Here is a 22,716-nt window from a genome sequence, read left to right as displayed (position 1 = left end):
TGGTTTTTTTTCTTTTAAGTGAGAGTACGGTGATTATTTTGGGCTATATAGAAAAGATTAATTAACAATGATTAATATTTTTAAATTCTTAGACCAACGAGCCTAATAGCATGATATATTCTCTTGTTGTATGTGCATTAAATACAATATATTTTTGTAAGAGAAAGCTAAATTAAAAATTTATGGAGAGTTTTCTTTGTTATTTGTATCTTTAGAAGGGCTAATTGTATCATTAAAAGAATTCAAAACATAAAAATTGATTTAACCATTGAAATTGAATTCAATCATAAGGGTTCCAAGCAACCTAAAAAGTGAACTTCAAATAGTAATTAATAGGATATTACTAGTTACTTCATGTGAATCATTAATGTTTTTTAAAAAAATCCTAAACAAACTAGGAAAAAAATTATTAGGCATAATATTTAATTTCCTAAGCTAATTAGGAAAAATAAAATTAATTAAGAAAACAAATATTTTTTTTCTAAAAATCCTTATGAAGCGGTCTCTTTTAGTTTGAAAGAACTCATTATTGAGCTCAATTTATTCTTGTCTCGATTTCATAAATATCCAATTAAAAGTTTCCAACCCTTTACGCGCTCAACGTTTTTGTTAGAAACATCATATCTGTCACGCTAAGTCTCTCTAACAACGGGATCAATCTTAATGTTAGGAGGAGATTTGAAAATTTACCACACAATTTTTATATAAAGTACAATAACATCAATTCTGACCTCATCATTTTCAAAATCTTCCTTAAACATATGTGAGGTATCTCTTTCGCAACTTGTTTCATAAAAAAATTATCTCTAGAACCACATCTAATTTTATTTCATTCCCACAAACATCACAAATCAAGAATTTTGGATCCAAATCTTCTCCTTTAACATCATCTTTACAATCCTCATTAAGTTTTGGTGGTTGATTCAAATCCACAAAGAAAATAGAATTACCAAAACTTTTAGTTTTAATATCATATTCATCTTGATTAAAAAGTTGTTTCCTTTGTTTATGCCTCTGAAACATGTTTTCAAAATTAACCATGGATCCTTGATCATTCTTTTTATGATCCTTCAAAGTCATAACTTCCACTAACTGATAGGTTAATTCTGCAATTCATCTCTGCATATTTTTTATCACTAGCTCCTAAACATTTATTTTTAATTCTACAATAAGTATCTATATGTCTTCTATCATTAATTTCTAAATATATTTTTATTGAGGATAAACTTTTTTATCCTCTTCTGCAAGAACATGTCATATTTGAGTATCTTTTCTAGCCATAGTTACTCTAGCACACAATAAATAAATAACTATAAGGATTGCTAGGTTTCGATATCAATTGACTCGAACAGAAACAACACACTAGGAGATAGCAAGCTAGAAAGACAAAATTGAAGCCGAATAGGGTTGTCACACGAAATCTTAATTTATAATTTTATTACTAAATATTTTATTTTTACAATTCCTTAAAAAAAATCCAAAACTAACCTATATAACTAGGAAACTTGAAAATAAAAGAAAAACAATAAAAGTCTTGAACCAATTAAAAAAATAAATTTAGTAAGTATAATATTTCATTTTCTAAACTAAATTAAAAAAAATAAAAATAACTACCAAAACATATACCTTTTCCTAAAAATCTTCACGTGTTAATTAATTAACATTAATTAATTAAGGACTTTATTAGAATCACTTAATAGAAAACATTAGTCTCTTTACAAAATGATGTTGTTTCTTATATATATATATAAACACAAGTGAGATGAAAATATAGAATAAAGCCTTAAAAATATATGGAATTTCTTAATTGGGAATTTCTAAAAGTCTTTCAATAAATTAAATTGATATAAAAAATAACTTGATTATAACATTAGAACTTAAATATAATTGTATGATATTTTTCAGGTTTGGCCTATACTATATTATTGCTTCCTCTAAAATTTTGTGAGGATGAGAATGAAAATAAAAATAAAAATATAAACAATATTTACAACCCAAGATTTTTAATTAATTGTATTGGTAATAACACTTGTATAATATCAATAATAATATCAGTATTTTTATTTAAATATTTATGTTTTCAACATGATCTGACAATAAATATAGTACAATAAATGCATTTAGATTGTTCTTAATAAATGCCCTAAATACACTCGTTAGCTTTTATCGAAATCAAACCACTGAATTCATATTAAATATACATGATTTAGTATATCATAAAAATGGCAACAATTTAACTTTTTTTCTTAATTATTATTTCACTTACCAAACCTATATAAATTATTATTGAATTCAAATCTAATTGTGAGATTTCGAACATATTTATATGAGATCATAAGAGAATCTAAATCTGTGATTTAGATGCGGTGAGAGAAATAGACTAATAAAGAGTTAAACTTCTGTCATATCTGTTTCGCACTAAACAATCTCCATTTCATTTGAATTTAATTATTTAGATTTAATAGAAATGACAAAACATGAAAGAAGAGACATGATTAAACCTTAATTCATAAATAATGGAATTCAAAACTGACTACTTGTGAGATTAAACATGAACCGGACATGTTCTTGTAAGAGTACAAGAAAATCCGAATTCGTGTTTTTTTTTGTTGTATTTTGGAATTATTTTTTTTGTGAGTTGTAACTACACCATCTTACAATTACAATTCAAGAGGTAATCAATGAAATTAGGAAAATAAATACTATGGCATAATAAATAAATTCATTTCGTAGACAGAAATAATTAATTACCTTTAATCTTATCTGGGTTTAACTTCCTTGAGAACATCATCTGACCGAAACATTAAAAAGAAAAAAAGCTCACGCTCACCACCACGAAAAAAGAAGAAGAAAAAAGGTCTATATATACCTCAAGACTCAAACTCCATGATTCATCCGTGGCCTTCAAATCAATCCCTCCCCCTCTCCCTCTCTCGCTCTCTCTCTCTGTCTCTCTCTCCCCCCCTCAAACAAACATCAAAGAGCAGCAAAGACTCATGTCTCGCCATAGACGCCAAGCATCTCAAGTCCTCCCACCAGGGATACTCACCGGCAATGAGCCCTTAGCAGACTTCGGACAGGCAACTGCAGGTGGTGATAGCACCACTCATGTTTCATCTGGAGCCACAACTGTTGCTGTCAACAATGAAACATCCAAAAGTAATCCTCCCATCGATCAACACAATCAAGATCAAGCCTCTCATTTCCCACCCAATGCAAAGAAGCCTCTGTCCACTGGCAAACCTGCTTGATCCCTCTATGTGTCATCTGTACTGCTTTTCTTAGTGCTGTTTCCTCTTGTACTTCTCTCCCCTCCTCCTTGGTGTTTCTTGTTTGAGGCAAAAGCTAGCCTGCCAGTTGCTGCTGCTTACCGCTTTACTCATTTCAATAAAACTTGCTTCATCTATTCGCTTTGTTCGGTTCAACAAGCTTTGCTTTGTTAAGATCTTATTACACACACACCCGCATATGCATTTTGTATATAAATATATATACGCCCGCTCCTCGGAACTTCCACCGTGTCTCGGGCATAGATCGGATGTTCTGATGTGCGACCGAATCCAGTGATTCCAGTCATGATCAACGATCCAAAATGTTGGGAATCTGGGGTTACAGGAACCCAAGCTAGGAAGGAGTATACAATGGAATCTCATTCAATTACTTAGGATCTGTATTTTAGTTTAGAAAAGTACACCATCTCTGCCCAAAATTTATTTAATTTGACAAATCATCAGCAGCAAGCAATGCATCACATGAAATTAAGGTCAACCTTCAGTCAGGCTCAACACATCACATGATCTCGTTAGAAATGCAGGGGAAAAAAATCAGAGGGGTGCGAATTGAATTGAATGCTAGTGATTAGACTCGTGAGGTCATAAGCTGAGAAGCAGCTCTCTTCACCCACCATTTTTTATTGAAAATTAAATGCTTTATTTCTATTTCCTGAGAGAGACACGTTTTTTTTTTCGGATCTTTATGAATCCAATTCTCCTGTAGCACACGGAAGGCCCATTAGTCTGCCATCACTGTAGTTTGCTGCAGAACAAGTATAAAAGATTTCCAGCTAAAATCCTGTTGATTCAACAACAACAGTACACTACAAGTAATAGCGTTTTATCCAATCACATAGTCAATTTGGAAAATTTCACCAGTCAAATAACTTATCAACTTTCTCGTTATTTTTTCTATAAAATAGCATTTTTGAATTCCTTTTTCTTAATTTGACGATAACAAGTGTGCTCTGGTTAGTTAACATGAAATATATTTATAGATAATATTTAATATCATATTTCCATATCAGTATGATGTATTCTAAAATATATATTTTAATCAATAATTACACATATTAAGATTTAAACTCGCAAATTCATGGGATCATTGATTTGAGATTAAAGGCGTTGTACCAATACCATGAGAGGACAGGGTTAATGAGCACACAATTTTTTTTTTTTAAAAAAAACTCATTCATTCACGGACAGAATTTGTGTCCGTTTTTGGTTAGAATTCCTGCCGGTCTGGACTCCGCCTGAACGGACAAGATTTTATCCATTTTTGGATAGGATCACTCCAATCGGACTGGTCTCTTGCCTTTTCCTATCCCTGCTTTGGTAAAACACCTCTCTATATTTTTTTTTTTTAATTCCAAGAGGTCATGCAGCGAATTGCCTAGCTCCACACACATGAATTCTTTGTGCACGCACGTGAGCACCACGCCCTTGCCCACCTCCGGGCTCATAAATTCAAGCTCAATTAACAGAACTTAAAACACAATTTAATACTGTTTATTTTTACAATGTAAAAATAATTAAAAATGATTTTACTTCAAATGATTTTCTTAGTGTTTTACTATTGATTTAATTTGATGTAATAATATTAAAAATAATTTTTAAAAAATAAAAAAATAATATTTTAATTTTATTTTTAATAAAAAAATCATTTTAAAAAATAAACACTACCTCACACAATTATACAAATCATGAAAACATCATTCATGTCTTAAATTTTCACGACTTCACTAGTAACCATGTCCATGTCATGGCCGGTGAAAAGAAGTTGGATTCCATGAGCATGTCAAACTTGATTGTCAAGTCAGAACTGACATAAAAGAAAATCCCCAGCGAGTCCAGCGATTAGCTCACAATCCGAGTTATTTTCACAACATTGAAAAATATTTCACAAATAAACGCAGTAATTGCTATACATATGTAACATATGTGTAATTAAATATTTTGAGCATGTAACACCTGACGTATACTATGCATGTATCAACTATTAAGCTAATTTGAGAGTTATTTTTTTACTATACTTGATTAGAAAATATTTTTTATACTAAGCTAGTCTAGGAAAAAACTCTTCAAACTCCACAGTATATTATTTGAATATATTTTCCAATGGCCCTGTAAAAAAAATAAAAATTGAAAAGCAGTGTCCTGTGCTTGAATTAGTATTACTTACGTCATCATAAAAATAACTACTATTTGTTCGATTGTTTACAAATATTTTGTCTAAATATTTAATATCCATATTTACACGTAAGCCGTCGTTTATGAAGAAGAATTAAGCTATCCAAGCATCCATGAATTAGTTGCACGAACTCTTTCATAAATTCAAAGCTTTCGACATTATTTCTTTTATATAATCAACCAGATCAGGTCACATATATTATTCATGCTGTATTCCAAATTATTACAATTCGGAATGATGCTCGACCCTGCTTGTAAATGATTAAACAAAATATTTCAACATCTGTGGAACTTTTTACTAACACTTCATCTTTAGTTAACTTCGTATTCGAATCAAGAGGCATTGAATTAAAAAAAAAATACAGGAATTAATTAATTATATTCCTTGTAATATTATTTAAAAATTTAATCAATACTTATAAAAAAATAATATAAATCATATATTAGAACTTCTACTAATAGTTTAAATTATTGAATTGAGATAGTTATTTGATATAATATTAGAGTCTAAAAAACTAAATAGTCATGAGTTTGAATATCATAATCTCTATTTATTTAATAAAAATTAAGTAATAAAGTTCTAATTATTTTTTCATAAATTTACTTTCAATTTCGTAAATCCATATTGTGATATAATGTTTTTACAGAAAATCTCTTCCGGTTAATAAAGCTCTCAATAAAAAAACGAAGAATCTATGGAAGTGTATAATTAAAGACTGAATAGTAAGAAGCTCATCTCAGATTTTCAGACTTTGAACTTATATTCCTTAATAAAGCTTTCTCTCAATTCTTTCTCTATTATTATTATTATTATTATTATTATGAAGGGGATCTAAGTCCAGGAAGAGGATTGCATCGGGTCCATGAGGAATAGTAACTTCGACCGTATCATCATACAAAATAAGATTAATAATAATGACATCTCAATGGCAAAGTGTTAAGAGGCCTAGGCGGGAGGACGCGTCTATGAATGCAAGTTGTCTAGAATTTGGTAGCAATATACAGTGGCAGCCTTGCATTGACAGCAACGAATTCGGCAGGAAAGTGACAATCCTTTTTTCATACTATTATGATAGTTTTGCCTTGTAATTTGTTGAGATAATAATGAAGGTTGCAAATTTTACTGTACATGTCGTGCACTATTCTATCTTGTTGTTCATGTCAATTCTGCTTAATTACAATGAGTTAAAGTGTGGAAAAACCTTTTTGTATGAGCAAAAACACATCATTGTAGCTAAACACCAGCTAGAAAAAGGGTGAGAAAAGGCTTTGTGCAGTGAGACTAGAGTCCCTGTGACACGCATTATGGGCAAGTTTAGCTAACTAGCTAGTCCATACGACGATTGTTTTTGCGTAAAGTGTAGCACACATGAACCTCTTGCTGTTGAGATCAACTGTCGAAAATCTGTGAAGATAGGATCCAATGACTAGATGCACATCTGATTCTCATTTTAAAACTTCAGCAAGCACAGCTGAATTCTTTTTCTTTAATTCTTAACATCTTCTCCGTTTGAAAAGCTACCAAATTTAGAATTTATGGCAAGCACTTTCGAGCTGTTATATATATAATCCGTTTGAGATTTGGACAGAACATGCATCAAAATCAAGTACGCAAGAAGGAAACATTATCATGAACAAACTAAGACAACTCTCTCGTAGTGTGTTAAAAAGCATCTAATTTAACAAATTAAGAGCTCAAGCGTTCAAGGGGTGTAAATTCAATGTCTGAAAGAACAAGGATCTAAATCCAATCGGTCGAACCGTCGAAGTCCAGGAGGTATCGTAATTCGTAATTATGCTTAAAGTAATTAATGACTGCATAGTGCAGTACGATAGCAATCGATAAATTAGGAAGGAAATGCAGCAGAAGATTGCAATGAACCGTAGGATATGTACTGGGGACCAAAAGAGAACCAACGGACAAAGAACTCTATCTGTCAATCCCACACTTTCCGTATTCAATTTCGAAGTACAGACTTAAACCAGCCTTTGCATTGGAGAACGTTAGCCAAACAACGGCCCTCTAAGCCCTAACCTAAACTTTACTCTTGGACGTGGTTGAAGCAACAAGAACAAGACCCACTTTACATGCATACAGCTCACCACACTGGAACCAAGTTCCAATTCCCAACACATGAAAAAGCCTTTCATATTTGCACATTCAACCCCTTTTGAAAGCAAATCCAGGCACAAAAATAGCAATCCCGGCATGGTTGTTTAAATGTTAGACTAGATGGAAAGAAATACTCCCAATTGAGACCAGCTTTTTACCCTCCTTTCTAACAATTACATAGCTCGTGAAAATACTTGGCCAATAAGAGATTGACAAAGTGTACAAACCTCAGACTAGCTCACTGCATTACTGACCCCGCGTGCACCCACTTGGCCTAAACCCTCTCAGTCCTTGCAGTCACCTTGACCCATGTTTTCACCACGGTACTGAGTAACTTTCATCATTTTATCCGAGTACATAAAAAAAAAAGTTACCCCTCTCTCTCTCCCTCCCTCCCTCTCCATGGAGGACTAACAAGGTGGGGTGGGGGGGTGTTAAGTCGGGAAATGCAGTGATTGTCACGTCTGAAAGCAAAGTATGTACTGTGTATTTTGACTGGAATTTGGACTCACTATCTTCATGCTATGTTTCTGAACCAATGTCATAGCTTGTCATTCCTACAGTATGCTCGAGCTATGCAAATGAGAGCTATGCAAATGAGGGATGAAAGTTAAGTTTTTTTTTTATCTGTTTTTTTAGCTCTACTTTTAGCTCTTGTATTGGAGACTACCTTATAATACGAAGAAAATGGTTCATGGACTAGAGAAACACATAGCAGCTAAAAAACAAGCAAAGTCTCCTACAGATCACCATGGAAGACGAATGTACGAGTGCTTGGTACAGGTAGGATGGAATGTATCTAGCTAGCTAACAGCAGGAGATATTATATGATATCTGTTCGTTAATTATATCGTGTGAGATATCAAAAAAGTTCATGCCAAATACTATATAATATTGGCAAACAAATTACACGCACCTACTATAGAATAGTAGTTTTATTTAATATGCATACTACAAAAGGTACACGAACGAACCAAATATTGAGAATTTTTTATTTTTTATTTTTTAACTTAGACATTCTCAGATAAGAAGCCTCGAATAAGTACAATATTTTGTACCCATGCACTTTTAAGTACATTCATGTTAGGCTATGGTTCCATAATAACCAGTTGTAATGAAAACCAGTTGTCATGTGAAAACGAAGATGGATCAACTGGGTTGTTGACCATGACAAAAAAGAAAAGATGACTCGGTAAGGAAAGCTACCAGATATGATAGTAGAAATACAGTCTAGTTATCTAGCTAGGCTATAGCCTACAGAACTAGTTGACAGCTTTGGATAGAGTTTCGTGCTTCCATTAAGGCATATCTGCATGTGAGCTTTAATTGCTTGGGAGAAGGTGAAATTCGGACCTTTCCCATGGGGTTTAAGGACCCCTGGCATTGAATTCCCAAAGATCTGACGTTGGCATCAGGTCATTGGCTACAGAAAACAACATGGTAACAATAGCCTAAACCAGAGAGGGTTCTGCACTACCTGCCTGCATGCAAATGCCACCCCTCTTCTTCAGGATTACAAAGAAATTTACAAACATACTTGTGAACCAGATTAACTTTTAAAGAAATATAAAAGCATATATCCGCCATTGATGGAACAACAAAACTAAAACAAGGAAAAGAAAGGGTTCGTGTCCATATAGAAGCTTCATAAATATTAGAATTAAGAAGGTATAGTCTAAAATTAGCAACAAGCACCAGACAACAAAAATCCAAGAACTAGAACAAAAGCTAGACATCCAGAGAAAGACAAATCAATTTAGTTCAATTTCTAACAATAAAATTCTCGAACTAAATTTCACTTTCTTAAACACCACCAGACAATTTTGTAAAACTAATTACCACAAACTGCAAGTCATCTAACTCGATTTTGCACCTAAATCCTTGCCCAAGAAAGGTGAACATTTTATTTCTCCTAATAAGATGGGCGCGAGGGAGGACCCGGCCAGTGCATAATTTCAGTAGGAGACATCTGGCAATTGACTGGAGTTGGATTAGCCACACCATAAACAGCCATGGACATGCCAGTACTAACGCAAGACTCGCTTGCAGGACCGCCGCCGCCAACACTAGGTTTAGTCTCTTGGTCAGCCTCGTCATTCTCACCTGGTAGCCTGTGAAACGTAGGGTTCAAGAAAGTAGCTGCCACCACCACAACTTGCGTTGCAGCTATCACCTTTCCAGCCACTATACCTCCAAAAACCTGCCCTTGTGCCCCTGCAAGAGATATCCCAAAAGAAGAACAAGAATGCACTGCAGAACCAGGAGGAGAAGAAGCGCATGATGCTTTTTTTGTTGCGAGAGAACCAACAACAGAGCCAAACAATGCAAGCAAGTTAAACGGTCCATGTAGAGATAGAGAAGGAGTATGAGATACTGGGTGGCGAAGAGTAACATTAGCAACAGACCCAGTTGCACTTATAACACTTATGCCCGCATGGTTTCTACGAGCAAAGTTGACGATGGTTTCGATTACATCAGAACCAGCGGAGATCTCGAGGATGGCTGGCTTCATGGAGGATTCACAGTCTTTGGTGATGATAATGGGTGGTTTAGGCCTGTTTTTTGAGCCCGGAGGTCTGCCTCTTGGCTTTCTCTGGATCTGAACTGATTGGATGTTGTTGTGGTGGATGTGATCATCAGGAGAGGTATTGTTGTGGGGTCGACCAAGTCTTGATGGAGAGTCTGCAGTTACAGGAGTGGCGGAGAGTGTAGGGACACTTCTTGGGCTATGATCGGAGGAGGAGTCATCAGAGGTGTTGGGGAGTTCTCGAGAGAGAGAGATTGCGCCTCCAAAGTGATCTGCCATTTCATGGGGAGAATTTTGTTGAGGATGAGAGACAGATAGGGAAATGGACGGAGCCAGGAAAACCCTGTTTCTTCAATGTTGTCTTTATAGTCAGCAGGGTCTCGAGTTGTGGGACCCCGAAAATTTTGTAGGGTACAAAGGAAGATAGGTGGGGAAACGTTTTTAGAGTGAAAATTGCAGTGCACTTGGATAGGAGAAGACATGAGAGGGGTGAAAGCTCTCTAAAATGTGGGGTATCGTTTTATAGTGGGGCCAGTCCAGGCAACAATACAAGACCAGAATTTGTAGTCTCTCAAGTCAGCCGGGTCCAAGTTGACCCGGCGGACCGATTTGGGTTTTAAACAACGGGGTCATGGTGTGGAAGCCAATCTCCCTTGTTTTTCCGTGGTATAAGGCACGGTTATGCCACCTGGCACAACCTAACATTTATTTGAGACCCGGGGTTATGGACGGGTTTCAAATTATAAAGACCTGAAAATATAATTGGTCTGGTCAACTTAAAACCAGGTAACTCATGTTGTTGTTTAATATATTTTAAAAAAACATTAAAAATATAAAATTAATTTATAAATATTTTTTACATTGATTATTTATTAATTTTTGATGTAATAATGACTCATATTTTTTTTATAAAATATATCTATATGAATTATTTTTTTAATTTTTTGATATTAAATAATTATATACAACCTGCATTTATATAGACTATTTATTAATCTTTCAATATAAAATAATTATAATGCATTTCATGCCTCATATTTTTTTAATATAGTTTATTATTACATGAATTATTTATTGAGATTTTGATACACAGTAATTATAACACACTTTATGACTAATTGTTTTATAATTTATATCTAAATAGATTATTTTTTGACTTTTCTATATAAAATAATTTTATCATACTTCATATCTCATATTTGTTTATAACATACGTTTACATAAAATATTTTTTTATTTTTAAAAATAAAATAACTATATTACATTTCATTCTTCCTATTTTTTTTAACAGCATACATTCATGTTCATATGTATTATTTTAAAAAAAAAATTATTTAAAATATTAAAATCTCACATTTTATCAGAACAACCCCGAAACCATGATCAATAACTATGGTGTAAACCATCATCAGCGTGGTTATTTCCCGCGAGGGTAGAGAGAGATACTGCTACGTTTAGAGAATTTTATTTCCAGCCAAGATAGGGAGAGATGCTACTAAGAGGATTTTTTTTAAGGACAAAACTTATTTTGACTTTTCAATGCTTCGCGCATATTTTTATAGTTTTAAAATTCACAATGTTACTTTTCTAATTTTTTTTTACAGTTCCAATTTTAGCTCTAACTACTATATAACCTGTTTTTTAAAATTTGATTTTTGAGAGACATTACAGCATTTATAAGGACTTGGGAGGAATAATAAATAAGAGCAAAATAATTTTTTTATAAGTATTTGTTAGAAAATAATATAAATTATATTCTAAAACCTTACTTGATAGCTTAAACTACTAGGTTGAGATAGTTTTTTGATATGGTACCAGAGCTTTGATGACTAAGCAATCATGAGTTCGAATCTTACCATCTCTATTTATTTGATAAAAATTAAACACAATGTAAAATGAGCATTGTTCCCAGTAAGCATAGCGTGATGTAAAGGGTTTGAGATTTGCACAGCAGGTCTAGTTCGAATCAAAGCATACACCTCTTGTAAGAATTTGGGACAGCTGAAGTTTTACTTACTTATCTAGTCCCACAAAGTACGCTTTCTGAAAAGTAGGGTTTTCTAAAATCCAAAAAAAAAAAGAGCATGTGCAAGTTGTAAATTCAAGCGGCTTCCACTTGATAAGGTGTGTTGGAAAATAATATAAATCATATCCTGAAATCTTACCTAACAATTTAAATTATTAGATTAATATAGTTTATTGATATTATTTAATCATAAAACATAAAATAGAAATATTTTTAAAATATAAAGGTAAAATAGAAAGATTTTTATTTACAATGTAGAATATGATAATTGATGAATCTAGAAAGACAAGAATTTAGGTGTTGTTTGTTATCTTTCTAGAAAAAAAGTAATACATAAATCATATTTTATTCAGTTGTATTTTTTTAGTATTTTTTACATTTTATGTTCGTTCATGTTTCACAAATCTATGAAATATCTCATTCTCTTTTCATTATATTCTGTCTTCTGCTTCTTCTTTAAAAAAAAAAAAACAATTAATTAGATTTATTGTCCGGGTCTTCATCACAACGAAACCAAATAACCATCAAAATGCTTCCAAACCCACTAGTTAAAACATGCGAAGTTGACATTTATAAATATTTAGACACTATTTGTTCCTTTTTAAAAAAAATTATCATTTTTGCTTTAAATTTTTTGAGGTTTTTGATTATTACTTTGATGTGCTAATGTTAAAAAAATAAAATTTTAAATTTTAAAAATAAAAAATAAATTATTTCCATGTATTTCTAAATAAAAAGTACTTTTAAATAACAACTTTAAAATAAGATAAAGATTTAAATATTATACAGTATTTGACGTTTTACATAAATATCAATTAAAAAATACATACAAATTAAGTAAACTAGATACGAAGTTCAGGTTTTTTACGAATTTTTAAAAACAATTTGGCTCACTTTATAAATTTTATATACTATTCTGGATTACTGGATTTATGAAACTCCTTTGAATTTCATTTTATGAATTATACAGTGAATTCTACAATCCAATCTTCTGCAAAACTCAACACACTTATTCGGGCATCGAATTTGCAACATTTAGCATTCTTTGGAGTGATGATAGTTAGTGTTCATATATATATATATATATAATTTTATTTTTACCTCCACTATAAAATATATAGGAGTAATGATGGACAAATGTTCAAGAAATAATTAATAATATTTTATTAGTTATTATTTGAGTTTATTTATAAAAGAAATAGATACAAAGAAAACTTTTTAGTTCTAGGAATTATATTTAATGCAATCATATCCTCTATGTTTCTCTTTTTATGGCTTAGAAAGAGTGATGACGTGATACAAATATTGATGGGTTTTTTTTCATGCTTGGATACTATCTTAACGACATAATTTGCAAACTATGTTTTTATTGATATTTTTGTAATTAAATAAAATTAGTTAAAAAAATGGTTAGATGGGCTGATCAATAACTCTCCAGGGCCACGAATCAAGCCTTAAGATCTAGCCTAAAAGCTAAGCTGGGCATCCAAGACACCAGGACCATGCAGCTACAGAGAACGACACTATTGTTTCTCTACGTTTTCTTTTATCAAGCCCAATATGGCATCGTGGCTTAAATAGATAGGGATGAAAATTTTTTTATTTATTATTTATTTTTAAAATGTTTTAGTGTGTTGATGCTAAGAATATTTTTTAAAAAATTAAAAAATTTATTTTAATATATTTATTTTAAAAAATCTGTTAGCATGCTTGTAAATAGTAATACTGTGTTACTTCAGATTTTTTGAACACTGTTGATTGAAGTAATGCATTTCCAAGTCTGCTCATGAAAGCAATAAAATTCTCGTCGTAATTAAAAACATAATTTTTCTAGGATTATCGCTGGTTAATAGCAATAGTTAAAAACCAAAAGAATGGTCAAGCATGTTTGGAATTAATCACCTCTCTAATCATGAGGGGAAGGAAGCTTGATGGCTAAGGGTTGTAGGAGTTAGGTGCAGTTTATTAATTAAATAAATAAATAAAAACACACCAACATTCAGAGTAAGAGGACTATTACGGGTGTGCAGACAAACAAATGAACCCTATATATATCACAGTGGAATATACAAGTGGCACCTTGGATTCCTACCATTTCCAAGTCTCATAGGACCCTTTTTAAACGTGCCTTGTTTATTTATTTTGAAGAATATGCACAATGTGTGGAAAAATGGTCTAATCTGCCCCACCATTACAATGATATCCACCAAGAAATTTTGAAATTTTGTGGCTTTAGCAAGAATATCTCCATCATCTATTTGCATGCATGAATCCAGCAAATCACTACTCCAGCTTATAACATGAGGGTATCCTCAATTCTTCTTCTTCTTCTTCTTCTTATTAGGGTTATTATTAGGGTTAATGTTAGGGTTATTGACTCTGGTATGGAAAATAAAGGGGCATAGGTCATATGAAAGAACAGAGTTAATAGCATTTTATTAAGAAAGAAGAAGAAGGGTTAAGAGCTATAAAACAATTATATACCACATTAGACCTCAACATAAAAAAAAGAGTTTAAAGAGAAAGTCAAATTTCTAGCCACTTTGATTATTAATAAAAACTGCCGGTGATTCTGAGATGCTTCTAAGGATTACGTACTAGCATTGATGAGTGCTAGAAATACGTGACCACTAAGCAAGATGTATTAATTAACTTAGAAAACAAACTAAAATGATGACGCTTTTATTATTGCAAGGATTCTTTTTTTTTAGCATTATGTTTAATAGATATTGAGATTTATGATTCGATTGTCTTTATTTGTTATATAGTCATTTTAATTTTATATTTATATTACAAGTTTAATGGATTACTTATATTAACTGAGTTGTTTTATTATATTTTTTTGTTTAGATTAATTTTTTTAAAAAAATATTATTGATTGAAAATTATATTTTATAATTTATTATATATATATATATATATATTTTATATTGATTGAAAATTATATTTTATAATTTATTATATATATATATTAATTTTATAACTCGGCTTATAATTAACTTGGTTTAAATCTTTCTTCTTCTTTTTTTCAATTTGTTTTGTATACAAATTCTCGAGTTTCATGAATTCATTTGATAAATCTTTCTTGCGATCAAGAAACAGCGCTTTAGCTGTGGAACAGACGTTATTGTTCAATCATTGAAGAAACTATTGAAGAAACGTTATTGTTCAATAGCTGTGGACAAGTTATTGTAGGTGACTCGTACAACTATTGAAGAAACTAGAGCTTAATTTAATTCAATTATTCACTATTGTTCAATTATTAGTGAATCCCTATGGGTTTATATTTGCTTTCGTATTAACATATTTAATTTAGTTCTATAGAGCATTACGCCCTGATTTGCATTAAAAAAAAACTAGAGCTACAAATATTGTATCGTGTCTCCTCTCAGCAAACTAAGGAGGCGGGGCCGGCAGGCCAATCTCCTATATATAATACTTGATGACTGTCTTCAGGTTGTCAATCTCTTATCAAAGTGCAGGCCGGATAATGATTATCTGTCTGTGTTGCGAGGATGGTCTACTTTTAGCATCCAATTCTCAGGAATTTATCTGTAGCAGGAGAGAAACACAGTAGAATTACGACTCATTGCTTAGCCAATATGGTCAAGTTTGAGTTTCAGGAAACTATCCTTATGGAGGACGGACGTGTTTCCATGCCTATACTCCCTTCTTTGTATGAAATCCAGGAAGAAGAAGAAGAAGAAGAAGCTGTTTTGCTATGGCAGAATTCGTACAGGTTCCATCTGTACATTATATCCACAATACGTACGCGTCTCTTTGAAGTATGAAGAGTTAACGAGCTTAAATTGTAGTAGAAGCTTTAGATAAATGGTAATGATGTAAACATTGTTTTTAACACATTTATAATCATTTTTTTTGCTAATATAAGAAAAGGGGCCTTTTAAATTTCTTTATACCGCCCAACGACTAGATTAAGACAAATTGCGAAGTTAAATAATAAATAGAACTTTAATACAAGAGGTTCATATAAAAAATTGATGTCACGTTAATTATCATCTTTTACAAGTTGAGATTTAAAAATGTTAATGACTTAGCGGTCAATCTTGACCTGATAAAATTAAAAAACATTAAATTAAATTAATATTATTTTAATAAAAATAATAAACTTAATCTTTTATAAATTCTCAATCGAGATCTACCAACTAAAAATATTAATTTGATTTGTTTGATAATAATAAAAAAAACTCACATATTAAAAAACTAAAATCTTATGTAAATATTTATAGTGATACATCTCAAATTTTGTTACGAGATTCTCAAAATGTTGAGAAAAAATTATGGTGTTAATGCTTGATTATTATTTTTTCACTCTTTTTTTTTTAAAAAAATTCACCCTTAAATTTTTTATTTTATTTTAATTTTATTATTTAACAATAAATTAATTTATCTTTGAATTTGATGATTTGTTATATTTAACTTGATATGAGGCTTTCAAGATATTAAAAAAAAACTATCATGCTCAACTAATACTTCATTAGACACAATAAAATTCAATATTATGAATTTAAAATAACTAAAACTTTAAGTACTAGATTTAAAATAAAACAAATATTCAATTCTTTTTTTTTTCAAATTAGGAAATGGATTGAATTGTTGCATGGAAAATGTGTGCCAATAACTCGAAAAGGTCGCAAAACTATGACGACGCATACAGTGGTTACAAGCTCTAAACACGACCACAAATTTAACCAATGGAGTTATCATGACGAGGGCCTTTTGCTCAGTGGCGCATGAAGACAAATTACCTTTGATTTGGCTTCAACAATCTTTTTTTTTTTTCACTTTCTTTTCTTTCTCATCTTCTTAGTTTCTACACCTAACGCTTTTAATGTTTTTTATGTCAAATTTAATTTTTATTTTTAACAATAATTATAGTTTGTTTTAAAAAAACTTTATGCTCGGTAAATCATGAAATGATATTTAAAATGATGAATATGTGAGATAATGTGAAATGAAAAAATTATTAAAAAAATAATAAAAAAGCAACTTGGGAGGAAACACAATCAAATGTTGATTGCAATATATACCCACAATGCTTCTTCTTCTTCTTTTTTTCACTTGATTTTTTTTTTAATTTGATTCTTTAATATTAAGTTGACTTTGAATTAAGTTTGATATTTATATAGAGTTCTCATGATTTAATAATAAATTTTGATTTAAATTAATGTTTAATTTTAAAAAATAAAATTTAAATTTTTTTAATGTTAAAAAAAATTAACAATGCTCTCACTTGTTTTTTTACTTTGAGAAAAAAAAATTGCTCTTTCCTACATTATAGCGCAGGGCAACAAAATAGTCTCCTTTCTAAATTTATCTCCTGCAGGTCGAAGAAACTCCAAAAGAGATTTCTTTTAACAGTATTTAAAATTCAAAAAATAAATTAAAACATGCAAAAGCTCATACTTCTTGTTGATGAGAAGCTGAGAAATGAAAAAAAACCCATCAAAATTAACCTTATCACAAACTAGATGTATAAAGAAGAACTGAATAGCTGCGAGCGGGGACAAGCAGATTGATGCACAGGCCTGCTTGTCATGCAGCCACAATCGATCTTATCTAAGATACAAAAATATTTAATGACTTGAAACACAGGCCTGCTTGTCATGCAAGGCTGGCATTTCCCAGAATATCATACCACTTTCTATATATGTAATCTTACAAATGAAATTCTGTGTTCACAAGCTGCAAATAGTACAGATGCTATAGAGGATTCAAGATCCCCTTCTACAACATACAAGTCTTCGGCGATTCTTCAATACGGACACATTTATTCTTGCATAATTTGAAACATGTAACATATTAGAAGAAATTGTAGTGATAAACAAGAAAGGTTAAACAACACTAAGGTTATTGATTTGAGTCATAAACACCACTGAAGTAGCCGATAAATTAAACTTCATTTCCTGGTGGAACAAACCTAGGTAACATGCGCAGCGGCAAGGATTATTGACTAGAAGAATGCCCGGCTACCATAAAACACTCGACCTCCGTCCTTTTTCTTCTTCTCAAGCTCTGGTTCATTTCTGTGACTTTGAATCACGTCACCGCGGTCCTCAGGTTCCGGTTTGTCAAGATCCATAGGTAGCTTCATCTTGGCCAAAGATTCTGTGAATTGTTGCATGCTCCTCATGTACATGTCTACTATTTGCTGCTGCATTGCAGACTGCTCGGCCTCAAGATTGATGTTTCCTAGTGGAGCTGAAAATACTTGACCAAATTTAATAGAACTCATGTTTCCTTCCTTATTGCTCTCCTCCTCCTTGTTTGTAAAATTTGATTCCTTTTCATCTCGGACTTCATTTCCCTTTTTTGAAGTTGGAGTGTCAGGGCAAGCGCAGGAGTTATGATTAGCCTCTGTGGTGATCAAAACGTTAAGAGAGTTTGATGATTGACCACCTAAACGAATCTTTCTCTCAACTGAATCGGAGGAATTTCTGTCATCGCTCAGGCTTGTTGTCGTAGAGCTCAAGAAACTGGAGTTTTGGATGCTGCCATTAGGAGAACCTGAACCTCCTTGATTTTCCTCGGAGGAATTTGTTGTCATTTCATAGTCATGAACAGCAGGTTGTGGAGAGGCACCAAGGTAAAGAAAAGAGCCAGGCCTGGAACCCATGCCATCAAAATACTCGGAGACCATTTGCTGATTCTCTCTAACAACATTGATATCAGGAAATTCAATTCTCGAATACTCAACTGGCTCCAAAATAACCTCCGATATCTTTCTATCAAGAAGCACAACCTCTGATGATATTGACGAGTTGGCAGCTGTTGCTGAGGGATTAACAGGCAAAGATGTGTTTAAGGAAAGAGACAATTTGACAGTGCCAGCTGGAGAGTGAAAGAGGTCAGTGGAGGAGAGGCTGTAATCTTGAGTCACCTTTCCTTTGCCAGAAATTTGTGAAATAGGGACCAAAGCAAATCCTAGAAGCTGATCCTCCATGTAATTTCTAACTCTACTAAGCATCCAAATTTCACATTTGAGGACTGCATCAAGTTGAGTGAGTTTCATCATGAAGTTTTCATTGAATTCTGGGTTTTTGCCGCCTCCATTGATAATTCTAGTTGAAAGGGTTTCATCGGGATTATAAGTTAGAGAGAATTTTGCATAAACATCTTGGTTATCATAGATACATATGTTGTGAATATTCCTGGCATGATGAACATAGATTTCAAGAATCCCGGAGAACTCAGAATCGCCATCTGCATCGACCATCGTGTTTGAATTTGGATTGTACCTGAACCCAGTTGATTCATTGAAAGAATCCATCAAAAGAAAGTTAATTCTTCAATGTGATGCCTCACGGGAGTTTCAAGACTATATCCTATTTGGTTCAGGTTTGGCGAGAAAGCTCCTATATATGAGAGAACAGAACAAAAACAGAGCTGACTCAAAGAACAATCTATGCATCTGTGATAAGGTCTTGTTCCTTTACGAGTATCACTGAACTCTTTCAAGTAGTTTTAGAAGATTAGTGAACGGATTTGGTAATGGGAAGAATGTTTTGAAGGGGAAGAAAATAGAACAGAACAGAGCAAAACAAGGAGGTTTCAGAGAGTTAATTGATTGCTTATAATGCACTGGAAGCCTTTCTCTCTAGTTTCTATATCCTTTCTGGCTTCTGGCTTGTGTTGGCAGCATCGATCCATGAATTCAAGGAAAAGACTAGAGATAAAAGAAAAGAAAGAGGAGACAGGCAGAGAGAGAGAGAGAGAGGTTCACAGTGGAATAAAAGAGCTTGCTTTGTGCAAGACGAAGAGGTAGGTGTGGTAGTAGGTAAGAATCAACAGAGAAAATCAAAAAAAGATGGTGATGATGCTGCTGCTGCTGCTGATGTTGTGGCTTGTTTTCACATGCCACTTCTTCTATTCTTTTTCTACAGCGAGTGGTGGGTGAGGGATCGAGATTTTTGAAGGCTTTGCTTTGCTTGACATTGCAGCTTCCACTTCCAGTGGACCTATTGTGCTCAGCTGATGTAATTGGAGGTCCCACCTTTTGGCCCCACTCTTCATTATCACTCTCTCCACCTATCTCCCTCTACAGATGCTCTCCTAAGCTTTAAGACAAAATAATCCCTTCTGTCCTCCCCTACTTCGTTCATGGCTTTATGGGAAGAAATTGTCTCCGTGATCCCATACCAGCATGATGAAGAAAATGTAACAAATGGTTCAGTAAAACGCAGAATAATATATTAAAAAAAAAAAATAGAGCAGCATATAGCAGAAAGTATATAATAAATATAGAACAAGGTACAGAATAATATATTATTCTGCGTTTTACTGAACCATTTGTTACATTTTCTTCATCATGGAACTTACTGCTAAAACTTTGGGTTAAAATAAGGTATGAAAGAAAAATTGTTATCGTGGATTTTATCATTTATTAGTTTTTAAGGCTGTTAATTGATGCAAAAGATTTTAATGTAATTAACCTCCAAATATTTAAATAAAAACGATAAACTTCCAGCCAAGATCCAGCAACTATAAAACTCACTCAAAATATATTTTTACAGCAACAAAACCTGCAACCAGAAGGGAAAAAAAAAAAAGTTGCCAAGAGAGCACAGATTTTTTAAACAAAGTCCCTCAAACCCTATTTACGCAAGAGGTCAGGACTCAGGAAGGCATAATTAATTCAAGTTTAATTATAATTAATTAATTTTCCATTTATGTTATAGAATATATGTTGGAAAACATAATCCGATAAAATCATAAATAAATAAAAGGTGCTAGTGAAAACATCTATAAGAAATTTCATGAACTATATGATGCATACAAATTAATTACCCTTGTAGAATTCCTTGGCATCAAGGGGAAGCGTACGAGGATAACTAATCAAATATATATAAAGCACTTCAAGCAAACTATTCAAATCCTTTAACTGCTTCGCTTGAATGCCATTTTGTAGAGTATAAGTCATTTGAGGGGAAGCTTCGTTGATTCACCATGTATGCATGGTCAATCCTAATCTTGAACATTAAAATGATATGATTGCTCTAATTCTAGTACGTGTATACCAGCTTGCCTAATTAAGTTTGAACGGAACTATAGATGATCTGATTTCCCACGCCAGGTCTCCATCCATAGCGCCGAAGTTTTTAAAATATTGAGTTTTTTAGTTTACAATTATTTGTTTATATTTTTATATGCTGTTGTTAAAAATAAAATAAAAAATATTATTATTTTTATGAATGTTTAAATAAAATATATTTAAAAAAACAACAAGTTCCATGATATCATACGCTACCAAATTATAAATTATTTTAATTGTTTTTAAATTTTTTTCATTGGAAACATATTAAATTAATATTTCCATATAGTTTTAATATGTTAATATTAAAAATAAAAAACACATAAAGAATTATCATTTTAATAACACCCACTAAAATCTAACATGAAAGCTCTTGGAATTTATTGGATTCAGGTGGCAAGCAGTTTCAGCCGGGTACTTGACTATCTTGTATGAATCATGAGTTGATTTCCCCAATTTATAATAAGATCGGCTGAAGCTTAATTACTCAAGAAATTAGGTTTGTAAAATGATATTATAATTGTAATGCTTTCAGGAAATTGTAGGAAATGACTTTAAATCGAAGCTCATTTTCTCCTAAAACCATTTTTCGAACTCATTAATTGCGAATCTTTTACATTGTGACGGAGCCAAGAGGTCCGGTGGACGTCCTCGAGTTCAAAACAGTTTTTTAGATTTAATGAGTTTTTTCAAAAAAAAAAAAAAAGTTTTGTTTTAATATTGACGAAGATTTGCGGTTGTGAGCTAGGCCTGCGTTTTTTATACTCCTGTATGAAAGATTTTTTTCATCTCAGGATATTCTACTCATCCACTCCCTTAAAAAAAACTAAAAAAATTTCTAACTCCTCCACTAATTTTAAATAAATTCTTTGATTTGGTTGGTTAATCAAGTCGAGTATCTATCTCCATGGACAGACATATAGGCATATATATGAAAGTGAAATTATTTATATATGGTGATTTACTATGTATATATAAAGGAATAGATATTGCATACCTAAATTTGTTGACAACATGGAAAAAAATTAGAATTCTTCAAATTTATATATGGTGATTTATTATGTAAATATAAAGGAATAGATATTGCATACCTAAATATTCGATAGAATGTTGATATTTTTTTAAAAGTTTAAAATTTAATAATTTGATAAAAAATAGCACACCAAATATTAATATAGAAGTTAAAATCAAAAGAATTCAAAGTTAAGTAGAAAAATAACCAGAATTTAAAATTAATTATAAAAATAATTAAAATAGCAAAAACAATATCTTCTAGTATGAGAGTCTTTCGAATCTAAACTATTTAAAATAAGTTAACACATGGACAGAATTAAGCCTATAGAATTGTATGGTAAAATTTAAACTTGATTTGACAATTAAATTTAAAATTATGGGTTTTATTTTGTCATGCTACATATTTAATGCGTCCAAGCTTTTTCACAAATTTTATCTAACTCATGAACATACATACACGGATAAGATGCGTGTGGACACACTCAATAATCAAGAGAAACACTTAATAAAACAAAATAAGCA

The 22,716-nt window shown here is 32.0% G+C and overlaps 3 protein-coding genes across 3 annotated transcripts; 1 reads left to right on the top strand and 2 right to left on the bottom strand.

The window, feature by feature from the left end:
- The first annotated feature begins 2,893 nt into the window (after positions 1-2,893).
- On the top strand, positions 2,894-3,428 carry LOC105110789 (uncharacterized). The gene has a single exon (XM_011005955.1). The coding sequence runs from the start codon at positions 2,997-2,999 to the stop codon at positions 3,249-3,251; it is 255 nt and encodes an 84-aa protein (XP_011004257.1). The 5' UTR covers positions 2,894-2,996; the 3' UTR covers positions 3,252-3,428.
- Positions 3,429-9,328: 5,900 nt separating this feature from the next.
- On the bottom strand, positions 9,329-10,447 carry LOC105110781 (putative DNA-binding protein ESCAROLA). The gene has a single exon (XM_011005947.1). It carries the CDS (start codon positions 10,379-10,381, stop codon positions 9,488-9,490), a length of 894 nt encoding a protein of 297 aa, XP_011004249.1. The 5' UTR covers positions 10,382-10,447; the 3' UTR covers positions 9,329-9,487.
- A 7,422-nt stretch (positions 10,448-17,869) lies between these two features.
- On the bottom strand, positions 17,870-20,071 carry LOC105110770 (uncharacterized). Its single transcript, XM_011005938.1, has one exon. The coding sequence runs from the start codon at positions 19,417-19,419 to the stop codon at positions 18,103-18,105; it is 1,317 nt and encodes a 438-aa protein (XP_011004240.1). The 5' UTR covers positions 19,420-20,071; the 3' UTR covers positions 17,870-18,102.
- Positions 20,072-22,716: the final 2,645 nt, after the last annotated feature.

Source organism: Populus euphratica, unplaced genomic scaffold (genome assembly GCF_000495115.2).
Source record: "Populus euphratica unplaced genomic scaffold, PopEup_1.0 scaffold3.1, whole genome shotgun sequence".
Classification (NCBI taxonomy): Eukaryota; Viridiplantae; Streptophyta; class Magnoliopsida; order Malpighiales; family Salicaceae; genus Populus; species Populus euphratica.
This window is presented reverse-complemented; position numbering and strand designations above follow the sequence as displayed.